The sequence below is a fragment of the Gobius niger genome, assembly GCF_951799975.1.
Source record: "Gobius niger genome assembly, chromosome: 24".
Taxonomy (NCBI): domain Eukaryota; kingdom Metazoa; phylum Chordata; class Actinopteri; order Gobiiformes; family Gobiidae; genus Gobius; species Gobius niger.
In genome coordinates, this window is record NC_136875.1 from 16,745,494 (window position 1) to 16,768,451 (window position 22,958).

At 44.3% G+C, this 22,958-nt stretch overlaps 1 protein-coding gene across 1 annotated transcript; it reads left to right on the forward strand.

Moving 5' to 3' along the window:
- Positions 1-749: 749 nt before the first annotated feature.
- Positions 750-21,360, forward strand: noa1 (nitric oxide associated 1). Its single transcript, XM_079582294.1, has 13 exons — positions 750-1,116; positions 2,577-2,714; positions 3,994-4,277; positions 4,353-4,466; positions 8,187-8,508; positions 9,534-9,731; positions 9,963-10,070; positions 14,844-14,935; positions 15,246-15,377; positions 18,814-18,930; positions 19,170-19,287; positions 20,941-21,138; positions 21,197-21,360. Exons 1-13 carry the CDS (start codon positions 858-860, stop codon positions 21,217-21,219), a joined length of 2,103 nt encoding a protein of 700 aa, XP_079438420.1. The 5' UTR covers positions 750-857; the 3' UTR covers positions 21,220-21,360.
- The last annotated feature ends 1,598 nt before the right edge of the window (positions 21,361-22,958 follow it).

Here is a 22,958-nt window from a genome sequence, read left to right on the forward strand (position 1 = left end):
TAGAAGTAGTAGTAGTAGTAGTAGAAGTAGAGGTAGTAATAGTAGAAGTAGAGGTAGTAGTAGTAGAAGTAGAGGTAGTAGTAGTAGAAGTAGAGGTAGTAGTAGTAGTAGAAGTAGAGGTAGTAGTAGTAGAAGTAGAGGTAGTAATAGTAGAAGTAGAGGTAGTAGTAGTAGAAGTAGAGGTAGTAGTAGTAGTAGTAGTAGTAGTAGAAGTAGTAGTAGTAGAGGTAGTAGTAGTAGTAGTAGTAGTAGAGGTAGTAGTAGAAGTAGTAGTAGTAGAGGTAGTAGTAGAAGTAGTAGTAGTAGAAGTAGTAGTAGTAGTAGTAGAAGTAGAGGTAGTAGTAGAAGTAGTAGAAGTAGAGGTAGTAGTAGAAGTAGTAGTAGTAGAGGGAGTAGTAGTAGTAGTAGAAGTAGTAGTAGTTGAAGTAGCAGTAGTAGAAGTAGTAGCAGTAGTAGTAGTAGTAGTAGTAGTAGTTTATTTGAGTTTTATATTTTCAAAGCAGAAGCTTATCTTGTTCGTATAAATCACATTTGTATTTGATGATGTTACAGTTCAGACGTTACTTTTACATCAGATAAACAATAAACGATCCTTCCTGAGTCCATGTCAGTTTATTTTCATAAGCCTGTACATGTTAGTTAAGTTAGTTTAGTTAGTTTTTAAGATTTGGGTAAAGCCAAACTGGAGAAAATGTGCTCGGTTCAGGCGGGGGTTAAGAAGTGAAAGAAAGAATTACTGCAGTTCCTGTGGGCTCCAGGCGGGGGCGGTACAGCGGCCTCTGCGTCTTCTCTCTGCAGAAGAAGAGCGGAGGTCACACATGTTGTTTACCCTGTGACTCCGGACCGTCACCGTCACCATGCTCCCCGGCCTCAGAGCCTCTCTCCCCGGCCTGAGAGCCTCCGTCCCCGGCCTCAGAGCGTGTCTCTGCCGGAGCTCCGTGCTCCGCGGGCCGCTGCTCTCCCACAGCCGCCTCAGGAGCTCCGTGTCTCGGCCTCAGAGCCACAGCTGCACCGTGGAGCCCGGACTCTCCGAGCGGTTCGTGTTCGTGGACTGTGAGGACCAGAACCAGGACCGGGACCAGGACCCGGACCAGGAGCTGCACCGGGAGCTGCAGGGTGAGGACGGAGTCAGAGAGAAACCAAAGAAAAGTTCAGTCGATACAATTATCCCTTGAACTAAAACGGCATAAGATAGAGAACTCGAGGACAAAAGCTGCATTTGTTTCTGCCGAATCCAAGCTAACGCCTTACAGCGCGCGCAGCTTCAATCCCGTCGTTTACAACTCTCTGCAACATTTGTAAAAATACTAAACAATCTTAAATTGGCAGTTCTCTAAAGGAGGTTTCCCGTGTGACGTCACGACTGCCGCTTCCGGGTCCCAGCAGACCAGCAAATATGTGAGAAAAACATCAAAAAATTCTTAAAAACAACCATTTTACCTGCCTACCTTCTCAGACTCATTAGCCACAAATGCTGCTTAAAAAGTCATATTTACGGAAGTCAGTATTTGGGTTAGCGTAGCTGCTGTGCCGTTAGCATTTCTCTCTGCTAACCCGGATGTAGTGATTCTGGTAAACATGACTTTTACAGCAGCAGGTTCATGTTTGGCTCATGGTTCTGATGAATAAGTCTGGTCAGTAACTCTTTAAAGACTTTCACAAATATTGATTGTGGTTTTAAAGAGTTCTTCGTAGTTTCTCGCACATTTGCGAACCAGGAAGTAGAGCTCTGACGTCACCCCTTCACAAACTTTTTTTTTTTTGCTTTTACCGTCTTCTTTTATTCACTTATTGTTGGTTTAAGAGATTAAATAAATGATCAGTTATTAGACAAACTTGATTTATAACTGTCATGTCTTATATCGATAAATAACCCTCACCCTTACTGTTTCTAAACTTTAGCTTTTTCCAGCTCCTGGCCCTGACCTTCACCCCTGACCTTCACCCCTGACCTTAACCCAATGCATTTTCTCCAGTTCAGTTTTAGATTTAAAAGCATCTCACACACACTCATTTGAAAGCTAAGACCTCCAAACGTTTTTGTTTCTGTTGTCGTCTCTTTTGTGTCATATTATTGAAGTGTTTTTGTCATGTTTTCGTAGTTTTTGTCACTCTTTTGTTGCTGTGTCTTTAAACTTTATTGATGTGGTGGTGTATTTGGTTTTAGCCACATTTAGTGAAACCAATCCTTTATTTTCACCGTTTCTTTTCCATTATTTTACTGTTTTGCTTTACTTTAAGTTATAGGAATATGGGAATGAGCTGACACACTGTTTTTGTTGTGTGCCTCAGTCAAGTTTCTTAACCTCTTAATCGAGCACGTACCATGTCACTGCCTATAGGCCTCATTTGAAAGCTAAGACCTGCAGAACTGTGATCATTAGAGGCTTTGTTATTTAGTATTGGATAGTTTGGGCTTTAGGAACTCACTGATACTAAGAGAATCTGTTTCCTCAAACTCTAAATCACAGAAACCTTTTGAATCTTTTGTAAGTAACTGAATGTTCCTCTTCAGAGTCGGGCCTTAAACACCGAGTTAAACCAGTCTTTCTTCTTCTTCATCTCCTCTGGTCCAGATCTGATCCGAGCTCCTCCTGAACGCACCACGAAGAGGAGGCGGGGCTTAGAGCGGCAGCTGCAGGCGCTGAAGACCCTGGTCCAGGAGCCGGACCAGGACCAGGACTCTGCCCCGAGTCTGAGCCGGACCGGACCAGGTCAGAACCACAACAGAACCAGAACCGAGTGGCTCCAGCCGCCCACTTCACCTATTCTTTACTAACAACAGCCATCACATCCGTCCAATCACAGACCACCTCTGTTTTGTTATTATAATTATTACAAAAGTAAAAGGTTATAGATCAGTGCTTTTTCTCCTGATTATCCTCAGGCCACATGAACTCATCATCCCTAAAACTTCACCCTGGGAGCTTCTCTGTCCTCCAGTTTGGACTTTCATTTCTCGAGAGCAGTGGTTCCCAAAGGCCTCGTGTCCTCAGATGTTTCACCATGAGATAAATACTGTTTATAGTACATTTTTTGTGTAAAATGGAATACAATCTGTGAAATCCTTTCTAATATCCAAAATAAATGGATGTTTTCTGCCATGAAGTAGCAAAAGAGGAAGTAAAGTTTGGGAGCCGCTGATCTAGAAGGAGATGTTGAAGCTTCATCTTGTCCTCTCGGTGCCTCCACTCAAAGTGTTTTTGTCCAAACGTTTCACATTCGTGTCTTGGAGGAAAACCTCTCTCTGATTGGTTCATACGCCTGTCGATCACAGTCACAGGGGAAGTCCTGCTGATCCCAGATCTGTGGGAAGAACAGGGAAAGCAGATGATTTTGATCAGAGTTTAGTTTTAGTCGACTAAACACGAATCCTGCTTTTCTCTGATTGGTTAGTGAATCAGGAAGTCGGGGAAGCTGGTTTGGTGCAGAAAGGTTTGAATGTAAGGTTTAGTTGTAACGTGTGTAATCGTCTTTATAAATGTGGCCCAGGTGATCCATGGGATTATTATTATGACGGCAGTTTTCTCGTTTTATTTAGTATATTTTATATTTTTACTTGTTTTTCCGATACCAAGACTTCAACGATACTTGGTTTTCGATACCGATACCTGAACGATACGTCGTGTAGAACCAGAAAACAACAATAATGTGAGTGTGTGTTTCTCAGAACAACGACATAAATCCTCCTTTTGTGTTTAATTGCTGCCGCGCCTTCTTTTACATATGCAAATGAGTATGGATACTTTATGCAGAGCATTAAATACTTAATAAGTGTCCCGTCCTTAGTCCCTGGACCAACGGCATCAAAACTTGGATCTAAAGAGAGAAGGTTTCTTTCAGTTCCTGTTGTCGATACTTTCATTTTGCTGAGGCCAGTGGAGCCAGACTGGGATCGTTTAACGGGACCCAGCTCTAGTTATGTATTGACCTGCCCGTCTCCTGCCTTTGCCCCAGACCCGGATCCTGCCCTGGACCTGGTGGTGGACGCAGACTCTGCCCTGGACCCGGAGCTGGACCTGGACCCGGAGCTGGACCTGGCCCCAGACTCTTTCCTGGACCTGGTCTCGTCGCAGCCCTGCTCCGGCTGTGGGGCGCTGCTTCAGGCCATGGACCCCGTGATCCCGGGGTTCCTTCCTCCACATCACCTCCAGACCCTCCTGAACCCAGACCAGGACCGGGCCTCGGAGCGGACTCTGTGCCAGCGCTGCCACACCCTCACTCACCAGCGCCACCTGCTGGAGGTGCAGCTGGACCAGGAGCACTTCAGACGCATCGTGAGTAACAAACGTCTGAACTAAACGTCTTTAAAAAGAGTTTATCTTATATCTCCATCATTTAACTTTGTTCAGATCTCGTCCAGACTTCGCTCGAGCCGAGCTCTGGTTCTGCTCGTGGTCGACCTCCTGGATCTGCCGAGCTCCATCGTCCCAGACCTTCAGGAGCTGATCGGGACCAACAAACAAGTCTGTACTCACAGCTCCATTATCTAAACAGTTTTCTACAATTCTTTCCACCATTTTTCTGTGTCCTGCAGGTGGTGGTTGTGGGTCAGAGGTAGAGTTTACAGAGGTTTAAACCCTGTGTCCTGCAGGTGGTGGTTGTGGGTCAGGGTTTACAGAGGTTTAAACCCTGTGTCCTGCAGGTGGAGGTTGTGGGTCAGAGTCAGAGTTTACAGAGGTTTAAACCCTCAGTGATGACCCTGTGTCCTGCAGGTGGTGGTTGTGGGTCAGAGTTTACAGAGGTTTAAACCCTGTGTCCTGCAGGTGGTGGTTGTGGGTCAGAGTTTACAGAGGTTTAAACCCTGTGTCCTGCAGGTGGTGGTTGTGGGTCAGAGGTAAAGTTTACAGAGGTTTAAACCCTGTGTCCTGCAGGTGGTGGTTGTGGGTCAGAGGTAGAGTTTACAGAGGTTTAAACCCTGTGTCCTGCAGGTGGTGGTTGTGGGTCAGAGGTAGAGTTTACAGAGGTTTAAACCCTGTGTCCTGCAGGTGGAGGTTGTGGGTCAGAGTTTACAGAGGTTTAAACCCTGTGTCCTGCAGGTGGTGGTTGTGGGTCAGAGTTTACAGAGGTTTAAACCCTGTGTCCTGCAGGTGGTGGTTGTGGGTCAGGGTTAGAGTTTACAGAGGTTTAAACCCTGTGTCCTGCAGGTGGTGGTTGTGGGTCAGAGTTTACAGAGGTTTAAACCCTGTGTCCTGCAGGTGGTGGTTGTGGGTCAGAGTTTACAGAGGTTTAAACCCTGTGTCCTGCAGGTGGTGGTTGTGGGTCAGAGTTTACAGAGGTTTAAACCCTGTGTCCTGCAGGTGGTGGTTGTGGGTCAGAGGTAGAGTTTACAGAGGTTTAAACCCTGTGTCCCGCAGGTGGTGGTTGTGGGTCAGAGTTTACAGAGGTTTAAACCCTGTGTCCTGCAGGTGGTGGTTGTGGGTCAGAGGTAGAGTTTACAGAGGTTTAAACCCTGTGTCCTGCAGGTGGTGGTTGTGGGTCAGAGTTTACAGAGGTTTAAACCCTGTGTCCTGCAGGTGGTGGTTGTGGGTCAGGGGTAGAGTTTACAGAGGTTTAAACCCTGTGTCCTGCAGGTGGTGGTTGTGGGTCAGAGTTTACAGAGGTTTAAACCCTGTGTCCTGCAGGTGGTGGTTGTGGGTTAGGGGTAGAGTTTACAGAGGTTTAAACCCTGTGTCCTGCAGGTGGTGGTTGTGGGTCAGGGGTAGAGTTTACAGAGGTTTAAACCCTGTGTCCTGCAGGTGGTGGTTGTAGGTCAGAGTTTACAGAGGTTTAAACCCTGTGTCCTGCAGGTGGTGGTTGTGGGTCAGGGGTAGAGTTTACAGAGGTTTAAACCCTGTGTCCTGCAGGTGGTGGTTGTGGGTCAGGGGTAGAGTTTACAGAGGTTTAAACCCTGTGTCCTGCAGGTGGTGGTTGTGGGTCAGAGTTTACAGAGGTTTAAACCCTGTGTCCTGCAGGTGGTGGTTGTGGGTCAGAGTTTACAGAGGTTTAAACCCTCAGTGATAACCCTGTGTCCTGCAGGTGGTGGTTGTGGGTCAGAGTTTACAGAGGTTTAAACCCTGTGTCCTGCAGGTGGTGGTTGTGGGTCAGAGTTTACAGAGGTTTAAACCCTGTGTCCTGCAGGTGGTGGTTGTGGGGTAGAGTTTACAGAGGTTTAAACCCTGTGTCCTGCAGGTGGTGGTTGTGGGTCAGAGTTTACAGAGGTTTAAACCCTGTGTCCTGCAGGTGGTGGTTGTGGGTCAGAGTTTACAGAGGTTTAAACCCTGTGTCCTGCAGGTGGTGGTTGTGGGTCAGAGTTTACAGAGGTTTAAACCCTGTGTCCTGCAGGTGGTGGTTGTGGGTCAGGAGTAGAGTTTACAGAGGTTTAAACCCTGTGTCCTGCAGGTGGTGGTTGTGGGTCAGAGTTTACAGAGGTTTAAACCCTGTGTCCTGCAGGTGGTGGTTGTAGGTCAGAGTTTACAGAGGTTTAAACCCTGTGTCCTGCAGGTGGTGGTTGTGGGTCAGAGGTAGAGTTTACAGAGGTTTAAACCCTGTGTCCTGCAGGTGGTGGTTGTGGGTCAGAGTTTACAGAGGTTTAAACCCTGTGTCCCGCAGGTGGTGGTTGTGGGTCAGAGTTTACAGAGGTTTAAACCCTGTGTCCTGCAGGTGGTGGTTGTGGGTCAGAGGTAGAGTTTACAGAGGTTTAAACCCTGTGTCCTGCAGGTGGTGGTTGTAGGTCAGAGTTTACAGAGGTTTAAACCCTGTGTCCTGCAGGTGGTGGTTGTGGGTCAGAGGTAGAGTTTACAGAGGTTTAAACCCTGTGTCCTGCAGGTGGTGGTTGTGGGTCAGAGTTTACAGAGGTTTAAACCCTGTGTCCTGCAGGTGGTGGTTGTAGGTCAGGGGTAGAGTTTACAGAGGTTTAAACCCTGTGTCCTGCAGGTGGTGGTTGTGGGTCAGAGTTTACAGAGGTTTAAACCCTGTGTCCTGCAGGTGGTGGTTGTGGGTCAGAGGTAGAGTTTACAGAGGTTTAAACCCTGTGTCCTGCAGGTGGTGGTTGTGGGTCAGAGTTTACAGAGGTTTAAACCCTGTGTCCTGCAGGTGGTGGTTGTGGGTCAGGGGTAGAGTTTACAGAGGTTTAAACCCTGTGTCCTGCAGGTGGTGGTTGTGGGTCAGGGGTAGAGTTTACAGAGGTTTAAACCCTGTGTCCTGCAGGTGGTGGTTGTGGGTCAGAGTTTACAGAGGTTTAAACCCTGTGTCCTGCAGGTGGTGGTTGTGGGTCAGAGTTTACAGAGGTTTAAACCCTGTGTCCTGCAGGTGGTGGTTGTGGGTCAGTAGAGTTTACAGAGGTTTAAACCCTCTGTCCTGCAGGTGGTGGTTGTGGGTCAGAGTTTACAGAGGTTTAAACCCTGTGTCCTGCAGGTGGTGGTTGTGGGTCAGAGTTTACAGAGGTTTAAACCCTCTGTAATAACCCTGTGTCCTGCAGGTGGAGGTTGTGGGTCAGAGTTTACAGAGGTTTAAACCCTGTGTCCTGCAGGTGGTGGTTGTAGGTCAGAGTTTACAGAGGTTTAAACCCTGTGTCCTGCAGGTGGTGGTTGTAGGTCAGAGTTTACAGAGGTTTAAACCCTCTGTCCTGCAGGTGGTGGTTGTGGGTCAGAGTTTACAGAGGTTTAAACCCTGTGTCCTGCAGGTGGTGGTTGTGGGCCAGAGTTTACAGAGGTTTAAACCCTCTGTAATAACCCTGTGTCCTGCAGGTGGAGGTTGTGGGTCAGAGTTTACAGAGGTTTAAACCCTGTGTCCTGCAGGTGGAGGTTGTGGGTCAGAGTTTACAGAGGTTTAAACCCTGTGTCCTGCAGGTGGTGGTTGTGGGTCAGAGTTTACAGAGGTTTAAACCCTCTGTCCTGCAGGTGGTGGTTGTGGGTCAGAGTTTACAGAGGTTTAAACCCTGTGTCCTGCAGGTGGTGGTTGTGGGTCAGAGTTTACAGAGGTTTAAACCCTCTGTCCTGCAGGTGGTGGTTGTGGGTCAGAGTTTACAGAGGTTTAAACCCTGTGTCCTGCAGGTGGTGGTTGTGGGTCAGAGTTTACAGAGGTTTAAACCCTGTGTCCTGCAGGTGGTGGTTGTGGGCCAGAGTTTACAGAGGTTTAAACCCTGTGTCCTGCAGGTGGTGGTTGTGGGTCAGAGTTTACAGAGGTTTAAACCCTGTGTCCTGCAGGTGGTGGTTGTGGGTACGAAGCTGGACCTGCTGCCGGTGCTGACTCCCTTAGACCTGAGCTCGGTGAAGAGGCGTCTGCGTGACTCTGTGGGCGCCGCGACCCGCCTCCAGCCGCTGCACGTGGGCGTGGTCAGCGCTAAAACGGGCTTCGGCGTCGAGGACCTGGTGTCGGCGCTTCATCGAGTCTGGAGACACAAGGGAGACGTGGTTCTGTTGGGGTCGACTAACGCGGGGAAGTCCACGCTGTTCAACGCCCTGCTGGAGTCTGATTATAACAGACTGTCGGGGTCTAATAACAGAGCCACGGAGTCGCCCTGGCCAGGTACGAGTACCACTACTACTACTACTACTACTACTATTAATACTACTACTGCTATTACTACTATAACTACTACTATAACTACTACTACTACACTCAACGCCCTGCTGGAGTCGGATTATAACAGACTGTCAGGGTCTAATAACAGAGCCACGGAGTCGCCCTGGCCAGGTACGAGTACTACTACTATCACTACTACTATAACTATAAGCAAAAACAGTCCTTAGTCTTAGTCCTGGTTTAGTCCTTAGTCTTAGTCCTGGTTCAGTCCTTAGTCTTAGTCCTGGTTCAGTCCTTAGTCTTAGTCCTGGTTCAGTCCTTAGTCTTAGTCCTGGTTTAGTCCTTAGTCTTAGTCCTGGTTCAGTCCTCAGTCTTAGTCCTGGTTCAGTCCTTAGTCTTAGTCCTGGTTCAGTCCTTACTCTTAGTCCTGGTTTAGTCCTGGTTCAGTCCTTAGTCTTAGTCCTGGTTCAGTCCTTACTCTTAGTCCTGGTTCAGTCCTTAGTCTTAGTCCTGGTTCAGTCCTTACTCTTAGTCCTGGTTTAGTCCTGGTTCAGTCCTTAGTCTTAGTCCTGGTTTAGTCCTTAGTCTTAGTCCTGGTTCAGTCCTTACTCTTAGTCCTGGTTCAGTCCTTAGTCTTAGTCCTGGTTCAGTCCTTAGTCTTAGTCCTGGTTCAGTCCTTACTCTTAGTCCTGGTTCAGTCCTTACTCTTAGTCCTGGTTCAGTCCTTACTCTTAGTCCTGGTTCAGTCCTTAGTCTTAGTCCTGGTTCAGTCCTTAGTCTTAGTCCTGGTTCAGTCCTTAGTCTTAGTCCTGGTTCAGTCCTTAGTCTTAGTCCTGGTTCAGTCCTTACTCTTAGTCCTGGTTCAGTCCTTACTCTTAGTCCTGGTTCAGTCCTTAGTCTTAGTCCTGGTTTAGTCCTTACTCTTAGTCCTGGTTCAGTCCTCAGTCTTAGTCCTGGTTTAGTCCTTAGTCTTAGTCCTGGTTCAGTCCTGGTCTAGTCCTGATCTGAGCCCCGGGTCTTGGGTCCAGGTACGACTCTGAACCTGCTGAAGTTCCCGATCCTGAACCCGACCCCGGTCCGGCTCCAGCGCCGCCTGCAGCGCCTCAGGGAGGAGCAGCGCCTCAGGGAGGAGCAGCGCCTCGGGGAGCAGGACCAGACCATGGAGAGCGCAGTACCGGAGCGGGACAGGAGGGGGCGGGAGCACGGCCGGCCTGCGTACGTCTCAGGCGAGTCCGAGCAGTTTCCAGACCAGCATTTTAACAACACGTGGTTTTCAAAACCGATTCCTGAAAGAAACTTCTCCGTTACTGCTAAAACTTGTGTCGTCTGGAACCAGATCAATAATGTGAGGAACATCTGCTTCCACTTGTTCCCGATACCAGACTGATATCTATGATAACTATATCAGATCTACTGCAGAGCCTCACGGGCTCACCTCAGGTCTGCTCCTTCTCCAGGTCATGTGGGGAGAACGTTCCAGAGCAGCTCCAGACCAAAGGAGATCCAGTTTGATCCAGATCTGCTGGCCTTTGGAGAGACGGAGGACGGACTCCTGACCCGGCCAGGTCAGAGGGTTATTACAGAGTTATTACAGGGTAATTACAGGGTTATTACAGGGTAATTACAGGGTTATTACAGGGTAATTACAGGGTTATTACAGGGTTATTACAGGGTTATTACAGGGTTATTACAGGGTTATTATATGATACAGGTCAGAGGGTTATTACAGGGTTATTACAGGGTTATTACCGGGTTATTACAGGGTTATTACAGGGTTATTACAGGGTAATTACAGGGTAATTACAGGGTTATTACAGGGTTATTACAGGGTTATTACAGGGTTATTACAGGGTTATTACAGGGTAATTACAGGGTAATTACAGGGTTATTACAGGGTTATTACAGGGTTATTACAGGGTTATTACAGGGTTATTATATGATACAGGTCAGAGGGTTATTACAGGGTTATTACAGGGTTATTACCGGGTTATTACAGGGTTATTACAGGGTTATTACAGGGTTATTACAGGGTTATCACAGGGTTATTACAGGGTTATTACAGGGTTATTACAGGGTTATTACAGGGTTATTACAGGGTTATTACAGGGTTATTATATGGTTATTACAGGGTTATTACAGGGTTATTACAGGGTTATTACAGGGTTATCACAGGGTTATTACAGGGTTATTACAGGGTTATTACAGGGTTATTACAGGGTTATTACAGGGTTATCACAGGGTTATTACAGGGTTATTACAGGGTTATTACAGGGTTATTATATGATACAGGTCAGAGGGTTATTACAGGGTTATTACAGGGTTATTACAGGGTTATTACAGGGTTATTACAGGGTTATTACAGGGTTATTACAGGGTTATTACAGGGTTATTACAGGGTTATTACAGGGTTATTACAGGGTTATTACAGGGTTATTACAGGGTTATTACAGGGTTATTACAGGGTTATTATATGGTTATTACAGGGTTATTACAGGGTTATTACAGGGTTATTACAGGGTTATTACAGGGCTATTACAGAGTTATTACAGAGTTATTACAGAGTTATTACAGGGTTATTATATGGTTATTACAGGGTTATTACAGGGTTATTACAGGGTTATTACAGAGTTATTACAGGGTTATTATATGGTTATTACAGGGTTATTACAGGGTTATTACAGGGTTATTACAGAGTTATTACAGGGTTATTACAGGGTTATTACAGGGTTATTATATGGTTATTACAGGGTAACTACAGGGTTATTACAGGGTTATTACAGGGTTATTACAGGGTTATTACAGGGTTATTACATGGTTATTACAGGGTTATTACAGGGTTATTACAGGGTTATTACAGGGTTATTACAGGGTTATTACAGGGTTATTACAGGGTTATTACAGGGTTATTACAGGGTTATTACAGGGTTATTATATGGTTATTACAGGGTTATTACAGGGTTATTACAGGGTTATTACAGGGTTATTATATGGTTATTACAGGGTTATTACAGGGTTATTACAGGGTTATTATATGGTTATTACAGGGTTATTACAGGGTTATTACAGAGTTATTACAGGGTTATTACAGGGTTATTACAGAGTTATTACAGGGTTATTACAGAGTTATTACAGGGTTATTATATGGTTATTACAGGGTTATTACAGGGTTATTACAGGGTTATTACAGGGTTATTATATGGTTATTACAGGGTTATTATATGGTTATTACAGGGTTATTACAGGGTTATTACAGGGTTATTATATGGTTATTACAGGGTTATTACAGGGTTATTACAGGGTTATTACAGGGTTATTATATGGTTATTACAGGGTTATTACAGGGTTATTACAGGGCTATTACAGAGTTATTACAGAGTTATTACAGAGTTATTACAGGGTTATTATATGGTTATTACAGGGTTATTACAGGGTTATTACAGGGTTATTACAGGGTTATTATATGGTTATTACAGGGTTATTACAGGGTTATTACAGGGTTATTATATGGTTATTACAGGGTTATTACAGGGTTATTACAGAGTTATTACAGGGTTATTACAGGGTTATTACAGAGTTATTACAGGGTTATTACAGAGTTATTACAGAGTTATTACAGGGTTATTACAGGGTTATTACAGGGTTATTACAGAGTTATTACAGAGTTATTACAGAGTTATTACAGAGTTATTACAGGGTTATTACAGGGTTATTACAGGGTTATTACAGGGTTATTACATGATACAGGTCAGAGGGTTATTACAGGGTTATTACAGGGTTATTACAGGGTTATTACAGGGTTATTACGGAGTTATTACGGAGTTATTACAGGGTTATTACAGGGTTATTACAGGGTTATTACATGGTTATTACAGGGTTATTATATGATACAGGTCAGAGGGTTATTACAGGGTTATTACAGGGTTATTACAGGGTTATTACAGGGTTATTACGGAGTTATTACGGAGTTATTACAGGGTTATTACAGGGTTATTACAGGGTTATTACAGGGTTATTACAGGGTTATTACATGGTTATTACAGGGTTATTATATGATACAGGTCAGAGGGTTATTACAGGGTTATTACAGGGTTATTACAGGGTTATTACGGAGTTATTACAGGGTTATTACAGGGTTATTACAGAGTTATTACAGGGTTATTACAGGGTTATTACAGGGTTATTACAGAGTTATTACAGGGTTATTACAGGGTTATTACAGGGTTATTATATGATACAGGTCAGAGGGTTATTACAGGGTTATTACAGGGTTATTACAGGGTTATTACAGAGTTATTACAGGGTTATTACAGGGTTATTACAGAGTTATTACAGGGTTATTACAGGGTTATTACAGGGTTATTATATGATACAGGTCAGAGGGTTATTACAGGGTTATTACAGGGTTATTACAGGGTTATTACGGAGTTATTACGGAGTTATTACAGGGTTATTACAGGGTTATTACAGGGTTATTACAGGGTTATTACAGAGTTATTACAGGGTTATTACAGGGTTATTACAGAGTTATTACAGGGTTATTACAGAGTTATTACAGGGTTATTACAGGGTTATTACAGGGTTATTACGGAGTTATTACGGAGTTATTACAGGGTTATTACAGGGTTATTACAGGGTTATTACAGGGTTATTACAGAGTTATTACAGGGTTATTACAGAGTTATTACAGGGTTATTACAGAGTTATTACAGGGTTATTACAGAGTTATTACAGGGTTATTACAGGGTTATTACAGGGTTATTACAGGGTTATTACAGAGTTATTACAGGGTTATTACAGAGTTATTACAGAGTTATTACAGAGTTATTACAGAGTTATTACAGGGTTATTACAGGGTTATTACAGGGTTATTACAGGGTTATTACGGAGTTATTACAGAGTTATTACAGGGTTATTACAGGGTTATTACAGAGTTATTACAGGGTTATTACAGAGTTATTACAGAGTTATTACAGAGTTATTACAGAGTTATTACAGGGTTATTACAGGGTTATTACAGGGTTATTACAGGGTTATTACAGGGTAACTACAGGGTAACTACAGGGTTATTACAGGGTTATTACAGGGTTATTACAGGGTTATTACAGGGTTATTACAGGGTTATTACAGGGTTATTACAGGGTTATTACAGAGTTATTACAGGGTTATTACAGAGTTATTACAGAGTTATTACAGAGTTATTACAGAGTTATTACAGGGTTATTACAGGGTTATTACAGGGTTATTACAGGGTAACTACAGGGTTATTACAGGGTTATTACAGGGTTATTACAGGGTTATTACAGGGTTATTACATGGTTATTACAGGGTTATTATATGATACAGGTCAGAGGGTTATTACAGGGTTATTACAGGGTTATTACAGGGTTATTACAGGGTTATTACGGAGTTATTACGGAGTTATTACAGGGTTATTACAGGGTTATTACAGGGTTATTACAGGGTTATTACAGGGTTATTACAGGGTTATTACAGAGTTATTACAGGGTTATTACAGAGTTATTACAGGGTTATTACAGGGTTATTACAGGGTTATTACAGGGTTATTACAGGGTTATTACAGAGTTATTACAGGGTTATTACAGGGTTATTACAGGGTTATTACAGGGTTATTACAGGGTTATTACAGGGTTATTACAGAGTTATTACAGGGTTATTACAGGGTTATTACAGAGTTATTACAGGGTTATTACAGGGTTATTACAGGGTTATTACAGGGTTATTACAGGGTTATTACATGGTTATTATATGGTTATTACAGGGTTATTACAGGGTTATTACAGGGTTATTATATGGTTATTACAGGGTTATTACAGGGTTATTACAGGGTTATTACAGGGTTATTACAGGGTTATTACAGGGTTATTACATGGTTATTACATGATACAGGTCAGAGGGTGTTCTTCAGCCCAGTGACTGCTTTACTCATGACCCTTCTGTAAGAACTGAAGTGTGCAGATTATTGTGTTAGTTTAAAGTCTTAAATCCGTGTCTCTGTTCTGTTCTCTTCTGTTCTGTTCTGATCTGTTCTGTTCTGTTCTGTTCTCTTCTGTTCTGCTCTGTTCTGATCTGTTCTGCTCTGTTCTGATCTGATCTGTTCTGCTCTGTTCTGATCTGTTCTGCTCTGTTCTGATCTGTTCTGCTCTGTTCTGATCTGATCTGTTCTGCTCTGTTCTGATCTGTTCTGCTCTGTTCTGATCTGATCTGTTCTGCTCTGTTCTGATCTGTTCTGCTCTGTTCTGATCTGTTCTGATCTGATCTGATCTGATCTGATCTGATCTGATCTGATCTGATCTGATCTGATCTGATCTCTTCTGTAGTTGTGGAGAAGGTGCAGGAGGAGCTGCCTCCTCACGAGCTGAAAGATGCTCACTGGTTCTACGACACTCCAGGAATCATCCGAGACAATGACGTAAGAGACTTTAGAGACTTTAGAGACTTTAGAGACTTTAGAGACTTTAGAGACTTTAGAGACGTAGAGACTTTAGAGACTTTAGAGACTTTAGAGACTTTAGAGACTTTAGAGACGGGACTTTCTTCTTTTAACGAGTGGCTCTGAGGGACTTTGGATCTGGTTGAGTTTGGGAATAAACTAGTTATTAGTGAAAAAAACAAAATCTGTAAAAATTGAATAAATCTGTCTGACCGGTGCTTCTCTTATACCTGTGGCGTGTTCATGAGTTCATGGCGTGTTCATGGCGTGTTCATTGCGTGTGCTGCAGATGTTGGCGTTGCTGACGGAGGAGGAGGTCCGGGCCGTGGTCCCGGTCCAGGCTCTGGTTCCTCGGACGTTTGTGCTGAAGCCTGGCTCCGCCCTTTTCATCGGAGGAATCGCCCGGATCGACTTCATCAGCGTCAGTCACTCCCCATTTCCTCACCCCCTCACCCTCTGTCCTCACCCCCTGTCCCTCTGTCCTCACCCTCTGTCCTCACCCTCTGTCCCTCTGTCCTCACCCCCTCTGTCCTCACCCTCTGTCCTCACCCTCTGTCCTCACACCCTCACCCTCTGTCCTCACCCTCTGTCCTCACCCTCTGTCCTCACCCCCTCACCCTCTGTCCTCACCCTCTGTCCTCACCCCCTCACCCTCTGTCCTCACCCTCTGTCCTCACCCCCTCACCCTCTGTCCTCACCCTCTGTCCTCACCCCCTCACCCTCTGTCCTCACCCTCTGTCCTCACCCTGTGTCCTCACCCCCCTCTGTCCTCTCTCCTGGCTGGATGATCTCCGTGTGTGGAGTGAAGACGGTGTTTGATAATAATGTTGTCACAGGGTCCTCGCTCTGTGTTTGATAATAATGTTGTCACAGGGTCCTCGCTCGGTGTTTGATAATAATGTTGTCACAGGGTCCTCGCTCGGTGTTTGATAATAATGTTGTCACAGGGTCCTCGCTCGGTGTTTGATAATAATAATGTCACAGGGTCCTCGCTCGGTGTTTGATAATAATAATGTCACAGGGTCCTCGCTCGGTGTTTGATAATAATGTTGTCACAGGGTCCTCGCTCGGTGTTTGATAATAATAATGTCACAGGGTCCTCGCTCGGTGTTTGATAATAATGTTGTCACAGGGTCCTCGCTCGGTGTTTGATAATAATAATGTCACAGGGTCCTCGCTCGGTGTTTGATAATAATGTTGTCACAGGGTCCTCGCTCGGTGTTTGATAATAATGTTGTCACAGGGTCCTCGCTCGGTGTTTGATAATAATAATGTTGTCACAGGGTCCTCGCTCGGTGTTTGATAATAATGTTGTCACAGGGTCCTCGCTCGGTGTTTGATAATAATGTTGTCACAGGGTCCTCGCTCGGTGTTTGATAATAATGTTGTCACAGGGTCCTCGCTCTGTGTTTGATAATAATAATGTCACAGGGTCCTCGCTCGGTGTTTGATAATAATGTTGTCACAGGGTCCTCGCTCGGTGTTTGATAATAATAATGTCACAGGGTCCTCGCTCGGTGTTTGATAATAATGTTGTCACAGGGTCCTCGCTCGGTGTTTGATAATAATAATGTTATCACAGGGTCCTCGCTCGGTGTTTGATAATAATAATGTTATCACAGGGTCCTCGCTCGGTGTTTGATAATAATAATGTTGTCACAGGGTCCTCGCTCGGTGTTTGATAATAATAATGTTGTCACAGGGTCCTCGCTCTGTGTTTGATAATAATGTTGTCACAGGGTCCTCGCTCGGTGTTTGATAATAATAATGTTGTCACAGGGTCCTCGCTCGGTGTTTGATAATAATAATAATGTTGTCACAGGGTCCTCGCTCGGTGTTTGATAATAATAATGTTGTCACAGGGTCCTCGCTCGGTGTTTGATAATAATAATGTTGTCACAGGGTCCTCGCTCGGTGTTTGATAATAATAATAATGTTGTCACAGGGTCCTCGTTCGGTGTTTGATAATAATAATGTTGTCACAGGGTCCTCGCTCGGTGTTTGATAATAATGTTGTCACAGGGTCCTCGCTCGGTGTTTGATAATAATAATGTTGTCACAGGGTCCTCGCTCGGTGTTTGATAATAATAATGTTGTCACAGGGTCCTCGCTCGGTGTTTGATAATAATAATGTTGTCACAGGGTCCTCGCTCTGTGTTTGATAATAATAATGTTGTCACAGGGTCCTCGCTCTGTGTTTGATAATAATGTTGTCACAGGGTCCTCGCTCGGTGTTTGATAATAATAATGTTGTCACAGGGTCCTCGCTCGGTGTTTGATAATAATAATAATGATGTCACAGGGTCTTCGCTCTGTGTTTAATAATAATAATGTTGTCACAGGGTCCTCGCTCGGTGTTTGATAATAATGTTGTCACAGGGTCCTCGCTCTGTGTTTGATAATAATGTTGTCACAGGGTCCTCGCTCGGTGTTTAATAATAATAATGTTGTCACAGGGTCCTCACTCGGTGTTTGATAATAATAATGTTATCACAGGGTCCTCGCTCGGTGTTTGATAATGATAATGTTGTCACAGGGTCCTCGCTCGGTGTTTAATAATAATAATGTTGTCACAGGGTCCTCGCTCGGTGTTTGATAATGATAATGTTGTCACAGGGTCCTCGCTCGGTGTTTGATAATAATAATGTTGTCACAGGGTCTTCGCTCTGTGTTTAATAATAATAATGTTGTCACAGGGTCCTCGCTCGGTGTTTGATAATAATGTTGTCACAGGGTCCTCGCTCGGTGTTTGATAATAATGTTGTCACAGGGTCCTCGCTCGGTGTTTAATAATAATAATGTTGTCACAGGGTCCTCACTCGGTGTTTGATAATAATAATGTTATCACAGGGTCCTCGCTCGGTGTTTGATAATAATAATGTTGTCACAGGGTCCTCGCTCGGTGTTTGATAATAATAATAATGTTATTGTCACAGGGTCCTCGCTCGGTGTTTGATAATAATAATAATGTTATCACAGGGTCCTCGCTCTGTGTTTAATAATAATGTTGTCACAGGGTCCTCGCTCGGTGTTTGATGATAATAATGTTATCACAGGGTCCTCGCTCGGTGTTTGATGATAATAATGTCGTCACAGGGTCCTCGCTCGGTGTTTGATAATGATAATGTTGTCACAGGGTCCTCGCTCGGTGTTTGATAATAATAATAATGTTATCACAGGGTCCTCGCTCGGTGTTTGATAATGATAATGTTGTCACAGGGTCCTCGCTCGGTGTTTGATAATAATAATAATGTTGTCACAGGGTCCTCGCTCGGTGTTTGATAATAATAATGTTGTCACAGGGTCCTCGCTCGGTGTTTGATAATGATAATAATAATAATTTTGTCACAGGGTCCTCGCTCGGTGTTTGATAATAATAATGTTGTCACAGGGTCCTCGCTCGGTGTTTGATAATAATAATGTTGTCACAGGGTCCTCGCTCGGTGTTTGATAATGATAATAATAATAATGTTGTCACAGGGTCCTCGCTCGGTGTTTGATAATAATAATAATAATAATAATAATGTTGTCACAGGGTCCTCGCTCGGTGTTTGATAATAATAATAATGTTGTCACAGGGTCCTCGCTCGGTGTTTGATAATGATAATAATAATAATGTTGTCACAGGGTCCTCGCTCGGTGTTTGATAATGATAATAATAATAATGTTGTCACAGGGTCCTCGCTCGGTGTTTGATAATAATAATAATAATAATAATGTTGTCACAGGGTCCTCGCTCGGTGTTTGATAATAATAATAATAATGTTGTCACAGGGTCCTCACTCAGTGTTTGATAATAATAATAATAATGTTGTCACAGGGTCCTTGCTCGGTGTTTAATAATAATGTTGTCACAGGGTCCTCGCTCGGTCTGGTTCTCGGTCCTCGTCTCTGGTTTGCTCCCGCTGCACATGTCGCCTGTGGAGCGAGCGGAGAGCGTCTACGAGAAACACGCAGGAGAACGACTGCTCGGGGTAAAGCGCTCTACTGACACGCTACAGACACGCTACAGACACGCTACAAACACGCTACAGACACGCCACAGACACGCCACAGACACGCCACAGACACGCCACAGACACGCCACAGACACGCCACAGACACCCCACAGACACGCCAGAGACACGCTATCAGATCTGTGTCTGTGATCTCGGTCTGTGATCTCGGTCTGTGATCTCGGTCTGTGATCTCGGTCTGTGATTTCTGTGATCAGGTGCCGATGGGCGGCGCTGAGCGAATGAAGACCTTCCCCAAACTGACTGCGATGGACGTCCAGGTGGAGGGGCGGAGCCAGAGGGAGGCGGCGGCCGACATCAACATCTCCTCCACCGGTCAGTAGGGATTTTTACGATGACCGCCATTATCAAAGGTTAAAGGTCAACGTACGACACAAACGCCCTGAGCTCACTGATAACTGAGCGAGGCAGAAGGACGTTCTCCTCCAGAGGTGCCTCCATGGGGACCTCTGTGGGGACCTCTGTGGAGATCTTAGAGGAACAGGCCAGTTCTTCCAGACTGAGATCTGGCCTGTTCCTTTTTAAAGAGGACCTTGTGTCTGTAAAGTTGCAGCAAAAGGAGCTGATACGTCGAATATGAAACAGCATCTTGGAGATAATCCTTCGCTGTTAATGTCCAAGGCAAGGAAACAATAATTCACAATAAAGTTTGTCCAAATGTTCGTAAACAACTGAAAACAGAAAAGCTAAAGCTCCTCAGCTTCAGCGAAATGAACAGAAACTAATAAAATCTGCTTTTAAAGCGAGTCCCGTTACTGCACTTTAGTCTGTTCATCTAAACATCTGACATCAGTTTGAAGACTTAAAACCTAGACTTGATTGTGGCCTAAATAATGATAAAGCTGTAAAGTTGACATTGTTTTGTATTATTCTATGTATTTCTTTAACGTAAAAGAGTCTTAAAGCTGTTTTTATTTTTAGAAACGGTGAATTAAAAAATTTAAATTGTTATTTGGGCCCGACCGATATGAGGTATTTCACAATAACTCGGCCGATATTGGCCGATATTGGCCGATATTGGCCGATATCTCCAGAACCGAAAGGGATCAAAACTTCCTGGGCCTCAGGGCAGTGTAGAAACATCGAGGTGAAAAACGTTTTGTCACCTGTTTTATATGTTTTATGTTGGAGACTTTTGTGCATAATTTCAGAACCATCAGAGACAATGAACTGATGAACCGACTAAACATGAATGTACAGCGCCCCCTGCTGTCACACGTTTAGAAGCTTCATACACAGGATTATAGAGCAGACACTTTTACAAATATCAGTATCGGCCAATCAAATGTAGTGTAATTAGTTTTACATTTCCAATAGCAGGTGGCACAAGCTAAATTAAATGTCGACTTATTGGGGAGATTCTTTCCTGAAAATTACACATTATATATGAATTGTACTAAAAGCAGAATAACTCATCTTTACTTTCATACATATAATGATTTGGCGACATGAACATGTTTCTCTCAGCATTGTTTGGGGGAGGAGGGATTACGATGATCGTGTATGAAGGAAAGGCTAAATGGTAAATGCCTAGAAGTTGAATAAAGTCACACAGTTGGAATTTTCTTCAGAGCAATCGCATGAAACATAAAACTTAAATAATAAAGTATTAAAACTTCAAGGGCATGTATAAAGTACATCAAAACTAAAATGTAATAAAAACCACAAGAGCCCCAGTGTTACTGCAGTTACAGACTCACAGTAAAGTCTCTCGGACATGAGGCTTTTCACCGATGTCACGGCACAAGCTCTGGTAAAGCCACAAACTCCATCTCTCTCCACGACCTGTTTCACTGAAGGAAATGTCAAGGATCTCGAATTAATGCAACTCGAGCACAACCGCTTCAAGAGACAAAACAGAAACGAGTGACAGGATTTCACACGTTCGGTTTGGCCTCGACTTTAGATCAGAAGAAACGTTTGTCCTGACTTAATAACTGTGTTTTCTAACTCTTTAACCCTTCACAGGTTGGGTGGCGGTGACTCCTCCCCCCGGTGATGTCATCCAGCTGAGGGTGTGGTCTCCTGAAGGGGGCGGGGTGACGGTGAGGGCGCCCTCTCTGCTGCCCCGTGTGGTGATGCTGAGAGGAGCGCGCATCCGCAAGAGCTCCGCCTACAAACCCCGCAAGCCCCCGGCCACGCCCCTGTCCCTGAGCGGCCAATCGGGTGGCGGGAAGACCAGGAAGTGACCCAACCATGCCCCTGTCCCTGAGCGGCCAATCAGGAGGCGGGAAGACCAGGAAGTGACCCGACTACGCCCCTGTCCCTGAGCGGCCAATCGGGTGGCGGGAAGACCAGGAAGTGACCTGACTACGCCCCTGAGCTTGAGCGGCCAATCGGGAGGCAGGAAGACCAGGAAGTGACGCTGCGGCTCTGAGGCGGACATTTTGTGTCAAAGACTGTTCTCTTTTGAACAGACACGTTTTTTTCTCAGAAGGAGAAAATCCAGCTGAACTTTTCACACTTGACTTTAACTTAAACATTCGGAAAGTTTTGGAAAAGATAAAATGACAGAAAACTTTGTATTTATTTATGTCAGTCTCTACAACAGAAGTCTCTCTACATTCATCTGTATCAGATCCTGTAAAAGTAAAAGTCTGTTCTTGTTAAATGAAGAGTTTTTATTATGATTTGTGAATAAAAGGCTGTTTTTGCAAACCTTTGTTAGAGTTTGAGTTCTGAGACTGCCTAATTTGAAAGCTAAGGCCTACAAAACTGACCCTGACCTTTTTGTTGCCATGTTTTTAGGCTTTTTTGGGGGTTTTCATCCTCGTTTCTTTTTTGCTTTTTTTCCAGAAGCTGTTAGATTTGGGTAAAGCCGAACTGGAGAAAATGCACTGGGTGGAGGCGGTGGTGAAGAGGTTAAATGATGTTAGTTCTTGTGTCCGGCTGAATGGGCGTCTCTGAGTGAGGGCAGAGGGATGACCCAATCCCAGTGAGGTCACACTGACACACAGGCGTCTCACACACACAGGCGTCTCAAACACACGGGCGTCTCAAACACACGGGCGTCTCAAACACACAGGCGTCTCAAACACACAGGCGTCTCAAACACACAGGCGTCTCAAACACACGGGCGTCTCAAACACACAGGCGTCTCAAACACACAGGCGTCTCAAACACACAGGCGTCTCAAACACACAGGCGTCTCAAACTGAGGACCAGTCGCTCTTGTGTATATAGGGCTTGGTGTCGTTACATTATGTTCGATATCAGTTCTTTTAGAAGCAGAAAACACAGGAATAATGTGTGGAACATCTGCTCATTTACAATATCGGATTAAACTCCAATGTCAAGACGTGAGCGGAAAATTTGCATAAATTAGCGTAAATTTGGGAAAAGATTGGAGCAAAAATAAGAACAAAAAATATGTAGAAACATTTTAGAGAAATGGAGCAAACTTATTTTTTTATGGAAAAAGCAACACATGTTGGGCAAGATCTTTTATTTGAGCTGAAACAAAGTCACTTTAGTCCTGTCTGTTCCAACAGCATCAAAACTCGGATCTAAAGAGAGGAGGTTTTTTCGGTTCCTACTTTCGATGCTTTCTTTTATCCGATGCCAGTGTGGTTTGAGTCTCTGCGGACCTCGAGGTGATTTGGCCCCCGGGGGCCAGAGCAGAACGTGCTGCATTAACGTAAGTGCAGTTCCAGCTTTGGCCTGTAGGGGAGTGCCGCTCCTTTTAGACACAATAATACAACATGTTCAAGCACATTCACTGTGATAAAGTTATTATTAAAGAACTCCAGTCGCAGCTGTCTGAGTGATGTCCGTTTACATCCGCCCCACGTTATAGAACTTTACCTTATTTAAATGTTACCCTTTTAGTGCAATGACAGAACACATTTTTGGACCTTTTGATGAGATGATTGAGAACCCCTGTTTTAAGTCAGGAATCAGTGATGGAAGAGAAACATTTTTATAGAACCAAGTCACGATATCCAGCGTTTTGACCGTGGGGAAAGGAATGCGCTTTTGGGAGAGCG

Bases quoted from the DNA above. Each gene is read 5' to 3' on its own strand.
- noa1 (XM_079582294.1), top strand. From the start codon at position 858: ATGCTCCCCGGCCTCAGAGCCTCTCTCCCCGGCCTGAGAGCCTCCGTC. The intron at 1,117-2,576 runs GTGAGGACGGAG...CCTCTGGTCCAG, and splicing joins GCTGCACCGGGAGCTGCAGG to ATCTGATCCGAGCTCCTCCT. The intron at 21,139-21,196 runs GTGGCGGGAAGA...GCGGCCAATCAG, and splicing joins GTCCCTGAGCGGCCAATCGG to GAGGCGGGAAGACCAGGAAG.